Here is a 25588-nt window from a genome sequence, read left to right as displayed (position 1 = left end):
CAATATAAGACTTGAAATCATCAAGCATGATAGAAAGACTTAATTCACGACTAACTCCAGTCCTCCTGTTTGATCAAACATTTTAGGGACTGAGCAGCACAAGTAGAAATCCCAATGTTGACATTTGGTCGCCAACAAAGTAAAACCCCTGAAAATTGATCGAGAAATGAGCAAAAGTTGAGATCCACGCGTGGTGTTGCATTGGCTTGAACGGGGACTTGGCCCCCACCAACATGGCCGCCGCGCGGGTACGTCAACTGCATCCTGTTTAGAATGACGTCACTTCCGGGCTAGTTTTGTATGACGTGGGTCAGCACAGGAAGAAGACGCTGCGCCATGTTGGAACATCTTCACATCTTATGATAGCTTATATCTTTTACTGACATGTTGGAATAATATTTGTCGCAAGGTAAGCACTCACTTTGTTAAAAACATATGTTTGATGACTCTGCTTCTCCTTAAAAGGACGTTTCATCTCAACCAAATAGTTGAACGAACAGCGTCGCCGTGTGATAAATGTTAGTAACGTTGTTGTGTCAAAATGTTAACGACGTTGTTGTGTGATAAATGTTAGTGACGTTGTTGTGTCTCACGTTACTGAGTCAAAGTATCAAAATAATAGCCAATATTGTTGTTTTTGTATAAGTTTCTTTTTAGCACCTTGTTTACTTCTGTATGTTCTTACTTCGCTGCCGACATAAAGGAGACGAAAACAGAAAAAGTAACTCGCGCGCCCCCTTAGGTTGGAGGTGGATTAACACTACCGCGTATATTTATGTTTAAGTGATATTACACCATCTGCTTGCTTTTTACTATTTTTATGTTGGAGGTGGAACAACACCACCTCATTGTTGTTATTGTGTTTAGGTGGAATAACACCACCTAATTGTTTTTATTACGTTTTGGATGGAATAATACCACCTAATGTTTTATTATGTTTCTGTTGAAGGTGGAATAACACCACCAAATGGCTTTTATTATGTTTAGGTCGAACAACACCACCTAACTGTTTTTATTATGTTTATGTTGGAGGTGGAAAAACATCCAGTTGTTTTTTATTATGTTGGAGGTGGAATAACACCACCTCATTGTTTTTATTATGTTTAGGTGGAATAACACCACCTAGTTGTTTTTATTATGTTTAGGTGGAATTACACCTTATTTTTGTTATGTTTAGGTGGAATAACACCACCTAGTCGTTTTTATTATGTTTATGTTGAAGGTGGAATAACACCACCTATTTGTTTTTATTATGTTTAGGTGGAATTAAACCACCTTATTTTTATTATGTTTTGGTGGAATAACACCACCTAGTTGTTTTATTATGTTTATGTTGAAGGTGGAATAACACCACCTAATTGTTTTTATCATGTTTAGGTAGAATAACACCACCTAATTGTTTTATTCAGTTTATGTTGAAGGTGGAATAACACCACCTAATTGTTTTTATTATGTTTATGTTGGAGGTGGGAAAACACCACCTAATTGTTTTTTTATTATGTTGTAGGTGGAATAACACCACCTCATTGTTTTATTGTGTTTAGATGGAATAACACCACCAACTTATTGTTTTTATTATGTTTAGGTGGAATAACAACACATCATTGTTTTTATTATGTTGAAGGTGGAATAACACCACGTAGTTGTTTTTATTATGTTTAGGTGGAATTTCACCACCTTATTTTTGTTATTATGTTTAGGTGGAATAACACCACCTAGTCGTTTTTGTTATGTTTATGTTGAAGGTGGAATAACACCACCCAGTTGTTTTTATTATGTTCAGATGGAATAACACCACCTAATTTAAAAAAAAATTATGTTCAGGTGGAATAACACCACCTATTTGTTTTTATTATGTTTAGGTGGAATTAAACCCACTTATTTTTGTTATTATGTTTAGGTGGAATAACACCACCTAGTCGTTTTTATTATGTTTATGTTGAAGGTGGAATAACACCACCTATTTGTTTTTACTGTGTTTTTGTGGATTTACATCACCCAGTTGTTTTTATTATGTTCAGATGGAATAACACCTCCTAATTTATTTTTAAATTATTTTTAGGTGGAATAACACCACCTAATTTTTTTTATTATTTTTAGGTGGAATTAAACCACCTTATTTTTGTTATTATGTTTAGGTGGAATAACACCACCTTGTCGTTTTTATTATGTTTATGTTGAAGGTGGAATAACACCACCTATTTGTTTTTACTGTGTTTTTGTGGATTTACATCACCCAGTTGTTTTTATTATTTTCAGATGGAATAACACCTCCTAATTTATTTTTAAATTATTTTTAGGTGGAATAACACCACCTAATTGTTTTTATTATTTTTAGGTGGAATTAAACCAGCTTATTTTTGTTATTATGTTTAGGTGGAATAACACCACCTTGTCGTTTTTATTATGTTTATGTTGAAGGTGGAATAACACCACCTATTTGTTTTTATTGTGTTTTTGTGGATTTACACCACCCAGTTGTTTTTATTATGTTCAGATGGAATAACACCTCCTAATTTATTTTTAAATTATGTTTAGGTGGAATAACACCACCTAATTGTTTTTATTATGTTTAGGTGGAATTAAACCTCCTTATTTTTGTTATTATGTTTAGGTGGAATAACACCACCTATTCGTTTTTATTATGTGTATGTTGAAGGTGGAATAACACCACCTATTTGTTTTTATTGTGTTTTTGTGGATTTACACCACCCAGTTGTTTTTATTATGTTCAGATGGAATAACACCTCCTAATCTATTTTTAAATTATGTTTAGGTGGATTAACACAACTTCATTGTTTTTATTATGTTTAGGTGGAATAACACCACCTCATTGTTTTGATTATGTTTATGTTGAAGGTGGAATAACACCACTTAATTTTGTTAATTATGTTTAGGTGGAGTAACACCACCCAGTTGTTATTATGTTTACGTTGGAATAACAGTTAGCATGTGTCACGTACCAGGTTGTAAGGTGTATGCCTTACTTTTAAAAATACATGTAAAATTCTCCTAAAAAGTTAGCATGCTAATGTTAGCCTGTGTCAAGTACCAAGTCCACAATTGACAAGGACTATTCCACCACTCTTATTTTGAAAGGCTTCTTTCCGCCAGCGCAGAGATGAGTCCAAGTCTTCAGTCCGAGGAGGACTTCCGACACCTGTGCCAGGTCTTCCTGAAGACGTCCGATCGGCTGCGCGACGGCTGGAGCTGGGAGCGTGTCCAGGTGAGGACCCAGGACCGGCTTGCGCTTGGGACCACTTTCACTTTCACTTTGTCTGGCTCAGGGCTCGGAGGAAGGCTACTTGAAGAAGACCGCTCTCAGGTCGGTCCTCATCCAGTCGGGAGATCAGGACCTCAAAGGATCCGGCTCCGACTCTGAGGTAGATGAAGGGAGTCAGCGGTGTTATCCCAGAATGCATTGCGCCAAGTAAGCGTCTTCTCCGCAGGACGTCTCAGAGGGCGATGATACCGATACCGCTGCAGAGTCCGAAGGCAGCACTTGTGCGCTTCAGTACGAATATCACATCCTGTACTCGTGCAGCTTCATGACCCCGGTCTTGTACTTTCGAGCGTCCACTCTGGGTGAGTTTGTCCCTTCTTCGCCGTCGTCTGCGTTGATGTTTCCACTTCCTGTGTCTCCATGTCAGAGGGGAGGAGCCTGTCCCTGGAGGAGGTCTGGGGTTCCGTCCACCCACACTTCAGGTCCCGCGTGCGGCACAGTCCCCTGACGAGCATCACGCAGCAGGTGAAGGTGAGGCGGGGCCAGGTGCAGGGACTCGGTCTGACTCTGGTGGTTTACGTGTCAGGAACATCCGGTTCTGGGCCAGCCCTTCTTCATGCTGCACCCGTGTAAGACGGACCACCTGATGTCGGCACTCATGCACTCGGCACAGCAGCAACACAGGTACGATGTCGGCACTCCTGCACGCTCTCGTACCAAGCATGCGTCTACATTCTCAAAACCATGTAGGACTATGACTAGGACCCCAAAAAGGTCCTAGGGGCCCCCCTCTGGAGCCAGGCCCGGAGGTGGGACAAGATGGCGAGCGCCTGATGGCCAAGCACAGCTCGGAGAGGCAACATGGGTCCCCCCTTCAATCGGCTCACCATAGAGGTCAGGTGCATCGTGAGCTGGGCGGCAGCCGAAGGCAGGGCACTTGGCGGTCCGATCCTCGGCTACATAAGTTAGCTCTTGGGCCGTGGAACGTGACCTCGGTGGGGGGGATGGAGCCTGAGCTTGTGCGTGAGGTGGAGAAGTTCGGGCTAGATATAGTCAGACTCACTTCGACGCACAGCAAGGGCTCTGGAACCAGTTCTCTCGAGAGGGGCTGGACTCTCTTCCACTCTGGCGTTGCACACAGTGAGAGGCAACGAGCCGGGGTGGCAATTCTGGTTTTCCCCCCGGCTCAAAGCCTGCACGATGGAGTTCAGTCCAGTGGACGAGAGGGTAGCTTCCCTCTGCCTTTGGGTTGGGGGACGGGTCCCGACCGTTGTTAGTGCTTACGCACCAAACAGCAGTTCAGAGTACCCACCCTTTTTGGGTACACTCAAGGGAGTACTGGAGAGTTGTCCCTCGGGTGATTCCCTTGTCCTACTGGGGGACTTCAACGCTCATGTTGGCAACGACAGTGAAACCTGGAGAGGCGTTATTAGAAAGAATGGCAGCCCGGATCGGAACCCGAATGGTGTTTTGTTATTGGACTTTAGTGCTGGTCACAGAATGTCCATAAAAAACACCATGTTCAAACATAAGGGTGTCCATATGTGCACTTGGCACCAGGACACCTTAGGCCGCAGTTCCATGCTCGACTTTGCAGTTGTGTCATCGGATTTGCGGCCTCATACGAAGAGAGGGGCGGAGCTTTCTACCGATCACCACCTGGTGGTGAGTTGGCTGCGATGGTGGGGGAGGATGCCGGACAGACCTGGCAGGCCCAAGCGCATTGTGAGGGTCTGCTGGGAACGTCTGTCGGAGAGTTTCAATTCCCACCTCCGGAAGAACTTTGAACATGAAATAATGGAGGTGCTGGACATTGAGTCCGAGTGGACCATGTTCTGTACCTCTATTGTCAAGGCGGCCGATTGGAGCTGTGGCCGCAAGGTAGTTGGTGCCTGTCGTGGCTGTAATCCAAGAAGTCGCTGGTGGACACCAGCGGCGAGGGATGCCGTCAAACTAAAGAAAGAGTCCTATCGGGTCTTTCTGGCTCAAGGGACTCCGGAGGCAGCGGACAGGTACCGACAGGCCAAGCGGTGTGCGGCTTCAGCGGTCGCAAAGGCAAAAACTCAGACATGGGAGGAGTTCGGCTTCGAAGTGATTCTGGACCACCATCCGCCGCCTCAGGAAGGGGAAGCAGTCCACTGTCAACACCGTGTATGGTGCGGATGGTGTTCTGCTGATCTCGACTGCAGATGTTGTGGATCGGTGGGGGGAATACTTCGAAGACCTCCTCAATCCCACTAACATGTCTTCCTATGAGGAAGCAGTGCCTGGGGAATCTGTGGTGGGCTCTCCCATTTCTGGGGAAGATGTTGCCAAGGTAGTTAAAATGCTGCTCGGTGGCAGATGGATAAGATCCGCCCAGAGTTCCTTAAGTCTCTGGATGCTGTGGGGCTGTCTTGGTTGACAAGACTCTGCAACATCGCGTGGACATCGGGGGCGGTACCTCTGGATTGGCAGACCTAAGTGGTGGTTCCTCTCTTTAAGAAGGAGAACCGGAGGGTGTGTTCCAACTATCGTGGGATCACACTCCTCAGTCTTCCCGGTAAGGTCTATTCAGGTGTACTGGAGAGGAGGCAACGCACGATAGTAGAACCTCAGATTCAGGAGGAACAGAGTGGGGATCCTCCTGGTCGTGGAACTGGGGACCAGCTCTATACTCTCGGCAAGGTCCTTGAGGGTGCATTGGAGTTTGCCCAACCAGTCTACATGTGTTTTGTGGACTAGGAGAAGGCCTTCGATCGTGTCCCCCGGGAAGTCCTGTGGGGAGTGCTCAGAGACTATGGGGTATCGGACTGTCTGATTGTGGCGGTCCGCTCCCTGTATGATCAGGGTCAGAGCTTGGTCCGTTTCCAGTGAGGGTTGGACCGTGCCAAGGCTGCCCTTTGCCGCTGCTCCTCCACATGGAGAGGAGCCAGATGAGGTGGTTCGGGCATCTGGTCAGGATGCCACCCGAACGCCTCCCTAGGGAGTTGTTTAGGCCACTTCCGACTGGTAGGAGGACACGTGGAAGACCCAGGACATGTTGGGAAGACTATGTCTCCCGGCTGGCCTGGAAACGCCTCCGGGAACCCCCGGAGAGGAGCTGGACGAAGTGGCTGGTTAGAGGGAAGTCTGGGCTTCCCAGCTTAGGCTGCTGCCTCCACGACCCGACCCACTAAAACTCTCAGGGACCCAAAAGGCTCCCACTCATAAAAGTGTTCCAAATAAGTCCTACATTAGCTGACATCTCTACACCAACCTCAGATCTATCCATGGATTCCAAGTTTTGATGACTTGTTCTGCCCATTTGGCAAATTGCCCCCAGGGGCCACCTTGGACTCTGACATGTGGATGACTTGTGTGCAGGCCAGTCAACTACATGCTGACCTGGCTCAGCACGGTGGGACCCCTGCTGGGCTTGGAAGTCCCCCTGGAGTATTTGACCCTGCGGCATCCTTCGTCACCATGGCAACGCCCCTAAGACTTGTCCACCTTTGTATTTTTTATCAGTACAGTTAGCATGCTAATGTCAAAAGGCTAACTTTTTTCCTCATTTTGGTATTTTTTAGCCCAATAATCATGGTTTCCGTTACTTTGCACCTTCTTAGAAGTATGCTAGCTCCTCACCAATTAGCATGCTAATGTCAACATGCTAACATTTTTCATAATTTTGTATTTTCAACCCAATAATCCTGGTTTCTGTTAATTGGTGCTAGATCTTCAACAGTTAGCATGCTAATGTCAACATGCTAACATTTTTCAAAATGTTTATATTTTTTAACCCAATAATCATTGTTTCTGTTTGTTGGCTCTTTTTGAGACATATGCTAGATCTTCACCAGTTAGAATGCTAATGTCAACATTCTAACATTTTTCCTCGTTTTTGTATTTTTTTAACCCAATAATCATGGTTTCCGTTACTTGGCACCTTTAAGAAGTATGCCAGCTCTTCACCGGTTAGCATGCTAATGTCATCATCTTAACATTTTTCATATTTTTAAAATTTTTAACCCAACAATCCTGGTGTTTGTTAATTAGCGCCCTCTTAGAAGTATGCTAAGTCTTCACCCCTTAGCATGCTAATATCCACATGCCAACATCTTTCTTAAATTGTTGTATTTTGAATCCAATAATCATGGTTTTTGTCAATTGCCACCTTCTTAGAAGTATGCTAGCTCTTCACCTTTTAGCATGCTAATGTCAACATGCTTAAAATTTTCAAAATGTTTGTATTTTTTAACCCAATAATCCTGGTTTCCATTACTTGGCACCTTCTTAGAAGTATGCTAGCTCCTCACCAGTTAGCATGCTAATGTCAACATGCTGACATTTTTCCAAATGTTTAAATTTTTCAACCCAATAATGATGGTTTCTGTTAATTCCCTCCTTCTTAGAAGTATGCTACCTCTTCACCAGTTAGCATGCTATTGTCAACACGCTAACATTTTTCCTCGTTTTTGTATTTTTTTAACCCAATAATCATTTTGTCCGTTACTTTGCACCTTTAAGAAGTATGTTAGCTCTTCAACAGTTAGCCTGCTAATGTCAACATGCTAACATTTTTCTAAATGTTTGTATTTTTTAACCCAATAATCCTGGTTTCTGCTAATTGTCGCCTTCTTTGAAGTATGCTCAATCTTCACCAGTTAGCATGCTAATGTCAACATGCGAATAATTTTCCAAATTTTGTATTTTTAACCCAATAATCATGGTTTCTGTTAATTGCCTCCTTCTTAGATGTATGCTCGCTTCTCACCGGTTAGCATGCTAATGTCAACATGCTAACATTTCTCTTAATTTTGTATTTTTTGACCCAATAATCATGGTTTCTGTTAATTGGCGCCTTCTTAGAAGTATGCTAGCTTTTCACCAGTTAGCATGCTAATGTCAACATGCTAACATTCGCCCTAATTTTGTATTTTTAACCCACTAATGATGGTTTCTGTGACTTGGCACCTTCTTAGAAGTATGCTAACTTTTCACCAGTTAGCATGCTTAATGTCAACATGCTAACATTTTTCCTAATTTTGGTATTTTTTCAACCCAAATAATCCTGGTTTCTGTTCATTTGAGCCTTCTTACAAATATGTTCGATCTTCACCAGTTAGCATGCTAATGTCAACATGCTAACATTCTTCCTAATTTTGTATTTTTAACCCAATAATGATGGTTTCTGTGACTTGGCACCTTCTTAGAAGTATGCTAACTTTTCACCAGTTAGCATGCTAATGTCAACATGCTAACATTTTTCCTAATTTTGGTATTTTTTTAACCCAAATAATCATGGTTTCTGTTAATTTGAGCGTTCTTAGAAATATGCTATAACTTCACCAGTTAGCATGCTAATGTTAAAATGCTAACATTTTTCCTAATTTTGTATTTTTAATCCAATTATCATGGTTTCTGTTAATTGGCGCCTTCTTAGATGTATGTTAGCTTTTCACCAGTTAGCATGCCAATGTCAACATGCTAACAATTTTCCTAATTTTGGTATTTTTTTAACCCAAATAATCCTGGTTTCTGTTCATTTGAGCCTTCTCAGAAATACGCTAGATCTTCACCAGTTAGCATGCTGATGTCAAATGCTAACATTTTTCCTAATTTTGTATTTTTAACCCAATAATCATGGTTTCTGTTAATTGGCGCCTTCCTAAAAGTATACTAGCTTTTCACCAGTTAGCAGGCTAATGTCAACAAGCTAACATTCTTCCTAATTTTGTATTTTTAACCCAATAATCCTGCTTTCTGTTACTTGGCACCTTCTTAGAAGTATGCTAGATCTTCACCAGTTAAAATGCTAATGTGAACATGCTAACATTTTTCCTAATTTTGTATTTTTCAAGCCTATAATGATGGGCACATAGACACAATCTCACCTGAAAGTGCATCTTCAAGTTATGTATTGCACTGAAGCATCATATTTTAAGTTTTTGCTTCTTTTCTCTCAGACCATGTTTCTATTTTTCTTTTCTTTTGTTTGGCTGTCACTCTTGTTTTGTTCAGATGAAGATATTGTTGGTTTAATGCATTTTGCTGCTATTAAAGTCTATTAAATGTAATGTGTTGCGGCAACCACCAGAGGGAGCTGTTCTCCAGAGAATTGCACTATTGTAGTTTACCATTAAAGTTAATTTTCCTTCATAGTTGGTCAAATATTACATTATTTAGTATTATATTATTATTATTATTATCAAGTCACATTTTATGACAATGTTTATTCTATAATTTCAAAGAAAATATTGGATATGTAAACTATATTCTCAATGATGCTACTTTTTTAATTTAAAAATGTTAAAATAGCTAAAAAAAAAAGTTACTATGCTAATGTTAGCATGTTAAAATGCTAACTATAATGAGTTGTCAGGGACCAAAATATATTACTCTGAGGTGTTTACCTGAATATGTTGTTTAAAAATGCTACCATGCTAATGTTAGCATGTACCAAAATATGACTGAGGTGTATACCTAAAAAAACAGTTAGCACACTGGCCATGTAGCGTCAAATAACATAAGTAGAACAGCGAGCAAAATGAGCTCAAATAGATTAATAAATAAAGCCAGCAGGCTAACAGTACCTTGTTAACCACTAACATTAGCATGCTTACTGTTAGCATTGGTGAAATACCTAAAAAAAAATGTTAAATTTGCACAGAAAAAAGTTTAAATGCTAATGTTAGCATTTTAAAATGCTAATTATAACGAGCGTCAAGTACCAAAATATATTACTCCAAGGTGTGTACCTGAATATGTTGTTGAAAAATGCTGCCATGCTAACTTTAGCATGTATCAAGTACCAAAATATGACAGAGGTGTATACCTACAAAAACAGCACATTGGCCATGTACCTTCAAATAGTATAAGTAGAATGATTAACATTAGCTAAAAAAGTAAAAAAAAATATAGCTAGTAGGCTAACAGTACCTTGTTAACTCACTCACATTAGCATGCTTACAGTTAGCATTGGTGAAATACCTAAAAAAAAAGGGTTAAATTAGCTCAGAAAAAAGTTTATATGCCAATGTTAGTATGCTAAAATGCTAACTAAAACGAGTGTAAAGTACCAAATATATCACTCTGAGGTGTGTACCTGATAAATTAGCGTACAAAATTCGGTATGCTAATGTTAGCATGTCAATATATTATATTTATTTGAGGTGTGTACCTGAAAAATGGTTTTAAAAATGCTACCATGCTAACTTTAACATGTATCAAGCACCAAAACATGACTGACGTGTATACCTGAAAAATTTGCTTAATAAGCTGTTATGCTAACATGTAACAATAGCATGCTTATATTTAACTTTAGTGAAATACCTAAAAAATATGACACTGAGGTGTATAAGTGTTAAATTAGTGCAGAAAAAAAGTGACTATGCTAATGTTAGCATGTTAAAATGGTCACTATAACAAGTGTAAAGTACCAAATATATTACTCTGTGTGTAACTGCTAAATTAGCCTAAAAAAAGCTAGTATGTTAATGTTAGAAAATGTTAAATTAGTGTAGAAAAAAAGTGACTATGCTAATGTTAGCATGTTAAAATGCTCACTACAACAAGTGTAAAGTACCAAATATATTACTCTGAGGTGTGTAACTGCTAAATTAGCCTAAAAAAAGCTAGTATGTTAATGTTAAAAAATGTTAAATTAGTGTAGAAAAAAGTGACTACGGTAATGTAAGCATGTTAAAATACAAACTATAGCAAATGTAAAGTACCAAATATATTACTCTAAGGCTTGTACCTGCTAAATTAGCTTCCAAAAGCCAGTATGCTAACGTTAGCATGTCAATGTATTATATTACTGTGAGGTGTGTACCAGCTAAATTAGCTTATAAAAGCTAGTATGCTAATGTTAGCATGTTAATGTATATTACGCTGAGGTTTGTACCTGAAAATTTCATTTTTAAATTGCTAGTATGCTAATGTTGGCATGTATCAAGTACAATAATATGACAAAAGTAGCTAAAAAAAGAAGACGAAGCTAGCATGCTAACAGGTGTCATTCAACAAGTGACAAAATAGTTGATGCTAAGGTGTAGACAGGCTAACCTCAGAGGACGAAGCTACGAACAATGGGAGACTCCCAGTCTGTGGAACGCTTTCCCTGACCACCTGAGGGCACCACAGACTGTGAATGCTTTTTTAAAAAACGCTTAAAAACCCTTCTTTTTAAAAAAAATTTTTAAAAATGGTTGTTATTTTTTTTAAATGTGTTCTAGCTATTAGGCTGTTCTGTTTTTTATTTTTATTTATTTGTATTATCTTTTTTTTTTTTTTTAATGCACCGTAGCACTTTGAGGTTGTTTGCTCAATGTAAAGTGCTTTTAAAAATATAATCTGTTATTATTATTATCATCATCACTTGTAAAAATCTACAACAAAAAACTAGCATGCTGACAACAAATCTAGTCAGGCTTCCTGACAAAGAGCGAGTTAGTTTTGTCGTAGTGAGTTTGCGTGCAGCAATGAGGAGTCCCTTGACCCGCCTGAGAGGAAGTCGTCTCCACAGGACCCCGGACAAGAAGTCCTTGAACTGACAGGAGTCCTCAGACCCCCGCCTCTTCAGCGGACCCGTCCAAAGTCCTGCTCACACCTTAATGTCGGAAACATACTCGCACGATCTTCCACTGAAGTCATTAGCAGAAGCTAAACAGGCTAGGTTACGTGCTAGCAGCTACGCGACAGCTAAGCACACTGTAGCATGCCAGCTAGACGCAGGTATGTAGTGTACTTTATTATGGTTTTACTTTTACTTATAAATGAAGTCCATGCCAGCTTCTTCTGAACAAAAACATCGATAACTTGTTTACAGAAGTCTTCCTTATCTTTCTTCGGTTTTAAAAGTCTCTCTGTCTCGATGGAGATCTTTGTCTTTTTGAAAGCAAGAGCTACTTCTTGGGTACCGATTCATGTGAAGGGCTACCAGTTTGATACACACTTCAATAAATTGCCAGAAATAGCCAATTTGCTCAATTTACCTTTCATAAATAAATCTATATATATATATATATATATATATATATAAAAAATGGGTATTTCTGTCGTACATTTTTTTTCGTTTTACGGAAGTTTTTTTGTAGAGAATAAATGAATTGAACGGTTTAAAAGAGGAGAAAACACGAAAAAAATGATAACATTTTGAAACGTATTTTATCTTCAATTTCGACTCTTCAAAATTCAACTGAAAAAAATGGCTAAAAAATAGCAAATTCGAATATTTTTGATTAAAAAATTTTTTTTAAATAATTTATGGAACATCATTGTCATTTTTCCTGATTAAGATTAATTTTAGAATTTTGCTGACATGTTTTAAATAGGTTAAAACCCAATCTGCACTTTGTTAGAATATATAACAAATTGGACCAAGCTATATTTCTAACAAATCATTATTTCTTCTAGATTTTCCACAACAAAAATTTTAAAGGAAATTCAAAAGACTGAAATAAGGTTTAAATTTTATTCTACAGATTTTCTAGATTTGCCAGAACATTTTTTTTTAATTTTAATCATAATAAGTTTGAAGAAATATTTCACAAATATTCTTGGTGGAAAAAACAGAAGCTAAAATGAAGAATTAAATTAAAATGTATTTATTATTATTTATAATAAAAACAAAGTACTTGAACATTGATTTAAATTGTCAGGAAAGAAGAGGAAGGAATTTAAAAGGTAAAAAGGTATATGTGTTTAAAAATCCTAAAACCATTTTTAAGGTTGTATTTTTTCTCTAAAATTGTCTTTCTGAAAGTTATAAGAAGCAAAGTAAAAAAATAAATGAATTTATTTCAACAAGTGAAGACCAAGTCTTTCAAATACTTTCTTGGATTTTCAAATTCTATTTGAGTTTTGTCTCTCTTAGAATTAAAAATGTCCAGCAAAGCGAGACCAGCTTGCTAGCAAATAAATACAATTTCAAAAATAGAGGCAGCTCACTGGTAAGTGCTGCTATTTGAGCTATTTTTAGAACAGGCCAGCGGGCGACTCATCTGGTCCTTACGGGCGACCTGGTGCCCGCGTTGGTGACCCCTGATGTGTTCCTTTAGTTATTACCTCCTGCTTCGATTGAAAGGCCAGTTTAGAAAAGTGTTTTATTTTAGATATGTAATCCTCCGTGTAAAAAGTCCAGGGGAGAGGTTAAAAACTAAACACACGCTGCTTGTTGTCACTTCTTCTGCAGCCGAATGATCACTGGCGCCCTCTAGCACCAGGAGGCAGGGACAGCAGGTGCCTCACAAGGTGTGTCTTTGCAGCCCTTTTAGGATTGGCCAGCACAGGAACTACTTTATTGTTGACAAAACACACTGAACATAACTCAACTATTCACATGTAGGATATCATTGGTCACACCTTGTCTTAGACTTAGACTGGTCACATCTAGTCTTAGACTTAGATTGGTAACATCTAGTCTTAGTCTTAGATTGGTAACATCTAGTCTTAGTCTTAGATTGGTCACATCTAGTCTTAGACTTAGATTGGTCACATCTAGTCTTGGACTTAGATTGGTAACATCTAGTCTTAGTCTTAGATTGGTCACATCTAGTCTTAGACTTAGATTGGTCATATCTAGTCTTTGACTGAGATTGGTCACATCTAGTCTTAGACTTAGATTGGTCACATCTAGTCTTAGACTTAGATTGGTCACATCTAGTCTTAGACTTAGATTGGTCATATCTAGTCTTGGACTTAGATTGGTCACATCTAGTCTTAGACTTAGATTGGTCACATCTAGTCTTAGACTGAGATTGGTCACATCTAGTCTTGGACTTAGATTGGTCACATCTAGTCTTAGACTTAGATTGGTCACATCTAGTCTTAGACTGAGATTGGTCACATCTAGTCTTGGACTTAGATTGGTCACATCTAGTCTTAGACTTGGACTGGTCACATCTAGTCTTGGACTTAGATTGGTCGCATCTAGTCTTAGAATTAGACTGGTCGCATCTAGTCTTAGACTTAGATTGGTCACATCTAGTCTTAGACTTAGACTGGTCACATCTAGTCTTAGACTTAGATTGGTCACATCTAGTCTTAGACTTAGATTGGTCACATCTAGTCTTAGACTTAGATTGGTCACATCTAGTCTTAGACTTAGATTGGTCACATCTAGTCTTAGACTTAGATTGGTCATATCTAGTCTTACACTTAGACTGGTCACATCTAGTCTTAGACTTAGATTGGTCACATCTAGTCTTGGACTTAGATTGGTCACATCTAGTCTTGGACTTAGATTGGTCACATCTAGTCTTAGACTTGGACTGGTCACATCTAGTCTTAGACTTGGACTGGTCACATCTAGTCTTAGACTTAGGTCTGAGTGCCCTCCTGGTGTGCAGCATGAGTACTATCTAAGTTATTTATTAGTATTAAAAGAAGGAATTTATCCATCGACTGCTTTGTCTGCCGGCTCTCATTTGACTGCCCTTCATGTGCCCTCCTCAACACACACACACACACACACACACACACACACACACACACACACACACACACACACACCAAATAGATGCCTGCTGTGGTCCTCAGAGACCTGCAGAGAGTAGCAGCTGCTGTCCACACACACACATTAACACACACACACACGCACACACCAAGTGTAACGCCGCCATGCTTGTTTGCCATTTGTAAGGGCTGGTAAACATCGATACGGCTCCCTTCACACGACCGCTCTCCTGTGATATCAGCCTCAAGGACTTCTTGATTGACTTTTATTGGGGGCGGGGCTTCAACCTCTAAATGCTGCGGCCGTCATCCAACCTTTGGCTTCTGGAGCAAAAAAAACAACAAATTTCTTGACCATGTTGTTGTTTACTGTATCATACCTACAGATGATACATTATGATTCCGAACACTATGGTTGCCTCTCCAAAAAATGCAAAATGCAAAGGTTGCCACTCCAAAAAATGCAAAATGCTAAGATGGCCTATCCAAAAAATACAAAATGCTAGGGTTGCCTCTCCAAAAAATGCAAATAGAAAAGGTGGCCTATCCAAAAAATGCAAAATGCTGGGGTTGCCTCTCCAAAAAATGCAAAATGCAAAGGTCGCCTCTCCAAAAAATGCATAATGCTGAGGTTGGCTCTCCAAAAAATACGAAATGCCAAGGTTGGCTCTCCAAAAAATTCTAAATGCAAAGGTTGCCACTCCAAAAAAATGCAAAGGTTGCCTCTCCAAAAAAATGCAAAATGCAAAGGTTGCTACTTCAAAAAATGCAAAATGCTAAGGTGGCCTATCCAAAAAATGCAAAATGCTAGGGTTGCCTCTCCAAAAAATACAAAATGCAAAGGTTTCCTCACAAAAAAATGCAAAATGCAAAGGTTGCCTCTCCAAAAAATGCATAATGCAGAGGTTGCCTCTCCAAAAAATGCAAAATGCAAAGGTCGCCTCTCCAAAAAATTCTAAATGCAAAGGTTGCCACTCCAAAAAAATGCAAAGGTTGCCTCTCCAAAAAATGCAAAATGCAAAGGTTGCTACTTCAAAAAATGCAAAATGCTAAGGTGGCCTATCCAAAAAATGCAAAATGCTAGGGTTGCCTCTCCAAAAAATACAAATAGAAAAGGTTGCCTCTCCAAAAAATGCAAAATGCAAAGGTTTCCTCACAAAAAAATGCAAAATGCAAAGTTTGCCTCTCCAAAAAATGCATAATGCAGAGGTTGCCTCTCCAAAAAATGCAAAATGCAAAGGTCGCCTCTCCAAAAAATGCATTATGCTGAGGTTGCCTCTCCAAAAAATACGAAATGCCAAGGTTGGCTCTCCAAAAAATTCTAAATGCAAAGGTTGCCACTCCAAAAAAATGCAAAGGTTGCCTCTCCAAAAAATGCAAAATGCAAAGGTTGCTACTTCAAAAAATGCAAAATGCTAAGGTGGCCTATCCAAAAAATGCAAAATGCTAGGGTTGCCTCTCCAAAAAATACAAATAGAAAAGGTTGCCTCTCCAAAAAATGCAAAATGCAAAGGTTTCCTCACAAAAAAATGCAAAATGCAAAGGTTGCCTCTCCAAAAAATGCATAATGCAGAGGTTGCCTCTCCAAAAAATACAAAATGCTAAGGTTGCCTCGCCAAAAAAATGCAAATTGCAAAGGTTACCTCTCCAAAAAATGCAAAATGCAAAGGTTGCCTCACCAAGAAATTCAAAATGCAAAGTTTGCCTCTCCAAAAAATTCAAAAGGTAAAGGTTGCCTCTCCAAAAAATGCTAAATGCTAAGATTGCTTCTCCAAAAAATGCTAAATGCAAAGGTTGCCTTGCCAGAAAATGCAAAAATCTAAGGTTGCCTCTCCAAAAAATGCAAAATGCTATGGTTTCAACTCCAAAAAATGTCAAATACAGAGGTTGCCTCTCCAAAAAATACAAAATGCTAAGGTTGCCTCTCCAAAAAATACAAAATGCTAAGATTGGCGCTCCAAAAAATGCAAAATGCAAAGGTTGCCTCTTCAAAAAATGCAAAATGCTAAGGTTGCATCTCCAAAAAATGCAAAATGTAAATATTGCCTCTCCAAAAATTAAAGAATGCAAAGTTTGCATCTCCAAAAAATGTTGTTTGTGGCATCAAAATATCTGAGCGCCAAAACCTGTCACAAACCCCGCCCCTGAACAGACCAACTGGGTGGGAGACATCCCCCCTAGTGTCCGCCAGCTATTTGGCATTCAAGAGCGCTAGCTTAGCGGTTAGCATGGCTTCTTGTATGCTCAGACAATGTGTAGTGTAGCATTTTGAGCTTGTCCTCATTCTCCATTGATAATATAATTTGGAAGAAACAAAAAAATACTGGAATGGGTATGTTGAAGAATTTAAAATGCTCAAAATGAGGGACAAATCCGAATGATTAATTTAGGTATTTAAAGGTATGTTATTTATTTTCAAAAAAGTACCGGAATTGGTACCCATCCCTAGTCATGGTGCATGAATCATGAACAGTATATTATTCAACATGTTTTAAAAGGTTGCTTCTCCAAAAAAATGCAAAATGCTCAGGTTGGCTCTCCAAAAAGTGCAAATTTCAATGGTTGCCTCTCCAAAAAATGCAAAATGCAAAGGTTTCCGCTCCAAAAAAATGCAAAATACAAAGGTTGCCTCTCCAAAAAATGCAAAATGCAAAGGTTGCCTCTCCAAAAAATGCAAAATGCAAAGGTTGCCTCCCCAAAGAAGGCAAAATACTAAGATTGGCTCTCCATAATAGCCAAAATGCAAAGGTTGCCTCTCCAAAAAATACAAAATGCAAAGGTTGCCTCTCCAAAAAATGCAAAATGCAAAGGTTGCCTCTCCAAAAAATACAAAATGCTAAGGTTGCCTCACCAACAAAGGCAAAGGTTGCCTCCCCAAAAAAGGCAAAATGCTAAGATTGGCTCTCCAAAAAAATGCAAAATGCTAAGGTTGCCTCTCCAGAAAATCCAATGGTTGCCTCTCCAAAAAATACAAAATGCTAAGGTTGCCTCTCCAAAAAATACAAAATGCTAATGTTGCCTCTCCAAAAAATGTTGTTTGTGGCACCAAAACATCTGTGCCCCAAAACCCATCACAAACCCCGCCCCTGAACACAACAACTAGCTTAGCGGTTAGCATGGCTTCTTTTATGCTCAGACAATGTGTAATGTAGCATGATTAACTTGTCCTCGTTCTACAGTGATAATGTAACTTGGAAGAAACAAAAAAGAACTGGATTCGGTACCCATGCCTAGTCATGGTGCATGTTTAATGAACAGTATATTATGCAAGATATGTTGTGGCAGGTTGCTTCTCCAAAAAATACAAAATTCAAAGGTTGCCTCTCCAAAAAAGGAAAATGCAAAGGTCGCCTCTCCAAAAAACACAAAATACAAAGGTTGCCTCTCCAAAATATGCAAAATGCTAGCGTTGCTTCTCCAAAAAACGGCAAAAACTTGTGTTGCCTCTCCAAAAAAAGCAAACGGCCAAGGTTGCCTTTCCAAAGGAGGCAAAATGTAAAGGTTGCCTCTCCAAAAAACTGATAGCATGGCCTCTCCAAAAAATGCAAATTGCAAAGGTTGCCTCTCCAAAAAAATACCGAATTTGGTGTGTTGAAGAATTTAAAATGTTCAATGTGAGGAAAGACGCACAGGAAGTTGAATAGTAAGGAGAGTTGTGTTGGCTGACCCTCAGGAAAACACTGCCCCCTAGCATTTTGGCAGAGAATTACAAGACAAAAGCAGGTGAGAATGATTGATTGAAGTATTTAAAGGTAGCTTATTTACTGCTTGCTAACGACATGCTGATCCCGGCCAAGTCAAACATGCTGTAATTCAACATCGTGATAGAAAATGTCTTCCACCAAACGCCTGCAATCCTTTGTTGACTTCCCTTTGTGAGCGCTAATCCTCTCTGGCACAAAGTAAACATGGATGAAGGACGCACACTTGCGCTGTTAGCACCTCGCCAACTCCTACAAGCCCATCACTTAGTCCCACACCTGCAGGAAACTTGTTTTTTTATCTGGAAATATTCCTTGTTTTGGTCATTAAAACTCATCTTTATTGCAACTTTTTTTACAATGACTTTTTGTTGCGCCTTAAAAGGTGTTGATACTATAGGCATTGTGCTTGTTAGTTGTAGTTTTCATTAACACATTTGGCACTGTTGAAATTGCCATGTAGAATCGCTAATGCTAATCAGTAGCATGTAAACAGCAAAGCCAATGTGTAATAGCATCAAGCTAGTGCATTTTTGGAAAAGTGTAGCCTTACTTTACTTAGGTTGGAGGCAGTTTCTTTGTTGGCGTGGAAAATGTCAACTTCAAGTAGTTTGGCTGAGTCCGCTCTCAGTGCTGCTGGAGTATTCCCAATTTCCGAAGTGAGTTTGAAACCAGGCACAACGTCATGGGCCACGACGGCACCATTTTGTGTGAATTGTTGCCCAGTAGGACCTAATGCATCGGGTTCAGTATTTGCCTCTCCAAAAAAAAGCAAAATGCTAAGGTTGCCTCTCCAAAAAATGCAAAATGCAAAGGTTGCCTTTCCAAAAAAAAATGCTAATTGCAAAGGTTGCCTCTCCAAAATATGCAAAATGTTAAGGTTACCTCTCCAAAAAGTGCAAAATGCTAAGGTTGCCTCTACAAAAAATGCAAAATGCAAAGGATGTTTCTCCAAAAAATACAAAATGCAAAGGTTGCCTTTCCAAAAAATGCAAAATGCTAATGTTGCCTCTCCAAAACATTTAAAATGTTAAGGTTGCCTCTCCAAAAAATGCTAAATGCTAAGGTTGCCTCTCCAAAATGGAAATATTGCCTCTCCAAAAAATGCAAAAGGCTGAGGTTGCCTCTCCAAAAAATGAAAAATGCTATGGTTGCCTCTCCAAAACATGCAAAATGCTAAGGTTGCCTTTCCAAAAAATGCAAAATGCAAAGGATGCCTCTCCAAAAAATGCTGAATGCTAAGATTACCTCTCCAAAAAATGCAGTTTGCCTCTTCAAAAAATGCAAAATGCAAAGGTTGCCTCTTCAAAAAATGCAAAATGCAAAGGTTGCCTCCCCAAAAAATGCAAAATGCAAAGGTTGCCTCTGTGAAAAATGCAAAATGCTAAGGTTGCCTCTCCAAACAATACAAAATGCAAAGGTTGCTTCTCCAAAAAAAGCTAAATGCTAAGATTACCTCTTCAGAAAATGCAAAATGCCAAGGTTGCCTCCCAAAACATGCAAAATGCTATATTTGCCTCTACAAAAAATGCAAAATGTTAATGTTGCCTTTCCAAAAAATGCAAAGGTTGCCTCTGTGAAAAATGCAAAATGCTAAGGTTGCCTCTCCAAACAATACAAAATGCAAAGGTTGCTTCTCCAAAAAAAGCTAAATGCTAAGATTACCTCTTCAAAACATGCAAAATGCCAAGGTTGCCTCCCAAAACATGCAAAATGCTATATTTGCCTCTACAAAAAATGCAAAATGTTAATGTTGCCTTTCCAAAAAATGCAAAGGTTGCCTCTCCAAAAAATACTGAATGCTAAGATTACCTCTTCAAAAATGCAAAATGCTAAGGTTGCCTCCCAAAAAAATGCAAAATGTAAAGGTTGGCTCTCCAGAAAATGCAAAATGCAATGGTTGCCTTTCCAAAAAATGAAAAATGCAAAGCTTGCCTCACCAAAAAATGCAAAATGCAAAGGTTGCCTCCCAAAAAAAAATGCAAAATGTAAAGGTTGCCTCTCCAAAAATTGCAAAATGTAAAGGTGTCCTCTCCAAAAATTGCAAAATGCAAAGGTTGCCTCTCCAAAAAATGCAAAATGCTAAGGTTGCCTCTCCAAAAAATGCAAAATGCAAAGATTGCCTCTCCAAAAAATGCAAAATGCAAAGATTGCCTCTCCAAAAAATGCAAAATGCAAAGGTTGCCTCACCAAAAAATGCGAAATGCAAAGGTTCCTTTTCCAAAAATTGCAATGTGCAAAGGTTGCCTCTCTGAAAAATGCAAAATGCTAAGGTTGCGTCTCCAAAAAATGCAAAGGTTGCTTCCCAAAAAAATTGCAAAATGTAAAAGTTGCTTTTCCAAAAAATGCTAAATGTTAAGATTACCTCGCCAAAGAATGCAAAATGCTAAGGATGCCTCTCCAAAAAATGCAAAATGCAAAGGTTGCCTCACCAAAAATTGCGAAATGCAAAGGTTTCCTCGCCAAAAAATGCTAAATGCAAAGGTTGCCTCTCCAAAAAATGCAAAACGTTATAGTTGTCTCTCCAAAACATGCAAAATGCTGAAGCTGCCTCTCCAAAACATGCAAAATGCTAAAGCTGCCTCTCCAAAACATGCAAAATGCTAAAGCTGCCTCTCCAAAACATGCAAAATGCTAAAGCTTCCTCTCCAAAGCATGCAAAATGCTAAAGCTGCCTCTCCAAAACATGCAAAATGCCAAGGTTGCCTTTCCAAAACATGCAAAATGCTGAGGTTGCCTCTCCAAAAATGTTTTGGCACCAAAACATCTGTTCCCCAAAACCCATCACAAGGCCCTGGACCGAAGACCTGGGTGGGAGACATGCTGGCTTGTGTCCATCAACTATTTGACCTTCAAGAGTGCTAGCTTTGCGGTTAGCATGGCTTCTTGTAGCCTCCTAAGATATTTAGTGCTGACTCAGCTAGGATTGGTGAATATCGTACATCGTCCATACGGCACAACCTCTGTGACGAGCTGAGTCTTAAATGGTTCCGATTGTTCTGGCAGAATCAAAGACGGAATTTCCCGCCAGCATGTTTGGGTGTTGCTGAAACAATGAAAGGTTTGCAGAATAAGACGACACTTGATCCGAGCTGACATGCAATCTGCGAATTACAAGCCTGCTCCTGAACGTCAGGCTCGATTCCCTCCCGCGGCGTAATGAAATGATTCCATGTGACACCTGCGCTCGCTGCTTCTTGGAGGCGTGCCCGGCGTGTCACATGGTCTTAGCGTTTGGCAGGACGGATGCTAGTCATGTGACCACACAGTTAGCGAGAGAGACGCAGCAGGTCCCGATCAGTTTTAAGGCGGACTTACATCGTGCAAGGGGACCGAACAGGAAGACTGATGCATACATGCATGCTAACACAGTCAGGCCAAACACAGTGTGTCCATTAGAGACAGGGAAGCAGTTTTGTTGCGTCTGGGCTGCACTGTCCTCTGGGGGAATCTCAGCCAGAGAGAAAAAAAATCCCGATTACAATGTTTGTGTTTGAGCGAGCAAAAACACATAACAATTTTTCATTTTCAATTATCTATTTGTGGTCCCTCAAATTCATCACAATTTGCCATGCAGAGCACACGGCATCTCCAGGATATTGTCCAGTCTGCAATTTAGTAAAAAAAAAAAAAAAAAAATAGAATATATCCATCCATCCAGTTTTCTACTGTTTGTCCCTTTTGGGGTCGCGGGGCGTGCCGGAGCCTATCTCAGCTATTTTTCGCACCTTAGAGTCATGTGACTTACTACTTGACATATGCCATGCTAACATTAAAAAGCTGCATTTATAACCAATTTTTCAGCCAAATACCCAAAGTCATATAGCATGATAGTTGGCACATGCTAACTACAAGTATGCTAACATCAGCATGCTAACCTGTTTAGATATAGTTTCAGCCCAACATGTTGGAGTCTTATAACTTGGTACGTGAAATTTGCTAACTTTTAGCATGCTAACGTGCCAACATGCTAACTTTTTTAACCATTTTTTTCCAGGCGTGCACCTCAGAATTATACAACTAGTTACTCATACTCGGAATATACATGTAATATAACCACATAGCATTCATGCTAATTGTGTCATGTTTGGAACGCATTTTGAATGCGCGAGTTGTCACCTCCAGATGCTGCAGGACTCGAACTAGGCAGGATAGCAGCTAAGAACTTGTTTTGATATAAAAAGGTAAAAAGAACACTTGACAAAAAGCAAAGAAACGGCGTGCCTACGCACAGGAAGCTAAATGCTAATGTTAGCATGCATAGAGTTCAAAGTCCAAGTAAATGGACGTGCAGAGTGCACTCGAAGCTGAGACGTGACTTAGCAGAGTAAGTACAAAGCAGGAAAAACAAACTTGACCGTTGCGAGTAGCAAACAAAACATCCAGGAAGAACTAAGGTAGCAGGCCGGTTTATATACTAAAACAATAATCATCAACAGGTGTGCGTCAGAAGGTCAGTGCAGGTGGAGCAAATGAGGTCGCCATGGTGATAAATACAAACAATGAAGTGCTCAAAGAAAGGGATCGGAAGAGTCCAAAAATAATCAAAAGACACAAAAGGACTCAAAACACAGACTAAAGATGTGATCCGGGAACCAGATCACAACAAATAGCATGTTGACCACAAGCAAATTACAGTAAATATACTAAAAAATATATATGAAGTAATTATTTTTTTACATTCTATTCAAAAAATATGAATTTAGACGAACGTGTGATCAATAAAGAATATATACATTATGTTACATTTATTTGTATCTGCACATATTTATAGTTGTATACTATATACTCTGTATGGGTTTTATGTGCGGGTGTGTATGTACATATATATATATATATATATATATATATATATGTATATGTATATATATATATATATATATATATATGTATATGTATATATATATATATATATATATATATATATATATATATATAATTTTTAACAAGATTTAGTTATGTATATATTTATATAAAATCTTTTTTGACAATATTTAGTTGTATATATGTATGTATATATATATAAATACATATTATATATATACATATATATATGTATATGTATATATATTCTATTTTTAACAAGATTTAGTTATTTATACATTTATAAAAAATCGTGTATATATACATATATATATATATATATATATATGTATGTATATATAAACATATGTATATATATACACATATATATACACACATATATATATATTATATATAATACAATTATTACAATATTTAGTTAAATGTAACTTGGTTTCATACACTTATTAGTCTGTCATTTTGTTATTGTTATATATAATTTATGTTTTCATAAACAATACTACATGTAACATATTTTTTTACATTATTAGCTTGTGTTTATATATATATATATATATATATACATATATATAAATTATTTTTTAACAATATTTAGTTGTATGTATGTATATATATATATATATATATATATATGTATGTATGTATATATATGCATATATATATGCATATACATATATATATAATTTTTAACAAGATTTAGTTATGTATATGTTTATATAAAATCTTTTTTGACAATATTTAGTTGTATATATGTATGTATATATATGTGTATATAAATACATATTATATATATATACATATGAGTGTATGTATATTCTATTTTTAACAAGATTTAGTTATTTATGCATTTATAAAAAATCGGGTATATATATATATATATATATAAACATATGTATATATATACACATATATATACACACATATATATTATATATGATACAATTATTACAATATTTAGTTAAATGTAACTTGATTTCATACACTTATTAGTCTGTTATTTTGTTATTGTTATATATAATTTATGTTTTCATAAACAATACTACATGTAAAATATATATTGTTTTACATTATTAGCTTGTGTTTGTATATATATATATATATATATACATATAATTTTTAACAAGATTTAGTTATGTATATATTTATATAAAATCTTTTTTGACAATATTTAGTTGTATATATGTATGTATATATATATGTATATATATAAATACATATTATATATATACATATATATATCTATATATCTATATATATTCTATTTTTAACAAGATTTAGTTATTTATACATTTATAAAAAATCGTGTATATATACATATATATATAAACATATGTATATATATACACATATATATACACACATATATATTATATATAATACAATTATTACAATATTTAGTTAAATGTAACTTGATTTCATACACTTATTAGTCTGTCATTTTGTTATTGTTATATATAATTTATGTTTTCATAAACAATACTACATGTAACATATATATTTTTTACATTATTAGCTTGTGTTTATATATATATATATATATACATATATATAAATTATTTTTTAACAATATTTAGTTGTATGTATGTATGTATATATACATATATTTATATATGTATGTATGTACATATATATGCATATACATATATACATATATATATATATATATATATATACACACACACACACAATTATTACAATATTTAGTCAAATGCAACTAGATTTTATACATTTATTAATCTCTAGTTTTGTTATTGTTATGTCATTTCTGTTTTCATACACAATACTACATGTAACGTATATTTTTTACAATATTTAGTTGAATATATATTTATATATATATAAATATATAATATTTTTTACGATATTTATATATACATATATATGCTTCATACACAATTATTACAATATTAAAGTTAAATGAAACTTAATTTGATGCATTTACTAGTCTCAGATTGTGATTTAGTTTTATATATATATATATATATATATATATATATATATATATATATATATATATATATATATATATATATATATATATATATATATATATATATGTATGTACAGTTTATGTTTTCACACACACTGCAGGTAAGGTGTTATGCAAATGAGCCACGAGGTGAATGCTGATTGGTTGTTCCAGAACGAACGTGGCGACGCGACCATCCTGCACGTCAACATCACCTTGTCAAGCTAGAAGAGAGTAGGTGTTGCAAAACAGGAAGTGGGGTGATTGTGCGTTCAACATAAAATTATTGAGTGGTTTGAATCCAGGCGACGTATTGTTCATTTTTACAGTAAACGTGTTTATTTGTAACTGTATACACAATTAAAACATTTTTGTGGTGCTTTTGGGCACTTGACAAATCAACTGACATATTTCCACCTGTCACTTGCGGTTACTTTGAAAATCAACCGGAAG

At 37.4% G+C, this 25588-nt stretch overlaps 1 protein-coding gene across 3 annotated transcripts; it reads left to right on the top strand.

Annotated features, from left to right (window-relative positions):
- The first annotated feature begins 256 nt into the window (after positions 1-256).
- On the top strand, positions 257-9343 carry atg10 (ATG10 autophagy related 10 homolog (S. cerevisiae)). Of its 3 annotated transcripts, none has more exons than XM_061890467.1 (7): positions 257-409; positions 3100-3226; positions 3288-3383; positions 3450-3585; positions 3651-3748; positions 3810-3907; positions 9206-9343. In XM_061890467.1, exons 2-7 carry the CDS (start codon positions 3122-3124, stop codon positions 9207-9209), a joined length of 537 nt encoding a protein of 178 aa, XP_061746451.1. In that variant the 5' UTR covers positions 257-409; positions 3100-3121; the 3' UTR covers positions 9210-9343. The 3 variants fall into 3 exon arrangements, with proteins under 3 accessions (XP_061746451.1, XP_061746449.1, XP_061746450.1); XM_061890465.1 differs by having other exon boundaries at positions 6569-9343; XM_061890466.1 differs by lacking the exon at positions 9206-9343 and adding an exon at positions 6528-6655.
- Positions 9344-25588: the final 16245 nt, after the last annotated feature.

This window comes from Nerophis ophidion, linkage group LG28 (genome assembly GCF_033978795.1).
Source record: "Nerophis ophidion isolate RoL-2023_Sa linkage group LG28, RoL_Noph_v1.0, whole genome shotgun sequence".
In the NCBI taxonomy this organism is placed as follows: domain Eukaryota; kingdom Metazoa; phylum Chordata; class Actinopteri; order Syngnathiformes; family Syngnathidae; genus Nerophis; species Nerophis ophidion.
The sequence above is the reverse complement of the archived record's forward strand: the minus strand, read 5'-3'. Positions and strand labels throughout refer to the sequence as shown.

Excerpts from the sequence above, each read along its gene's own strand:
- atg10 (XM_061890465.1), top strand. The coding sequence starts at position 3,122 with ATGAGTCCAAGTCTTCAGTCCGAGGAGGACTTCCGACACCTGTGCCAG. Across the intron at positions 3,227-3,287 it reads GGAGCTGGGAGCGTGTCCAG|GGCTCGGAGGAAGGCTACTT; the intron begins GTGAGGACCCAG and ends TGTCTGGCTCAG. Across the intron at positions 3,586-3,650 it reads CTTTCGAGCGTCCACTCTGG|AGGGGAGGAGCCTGTCCCTG; the intron begins GTGAGTTTGTCC and ends TCTCCATGTCAG.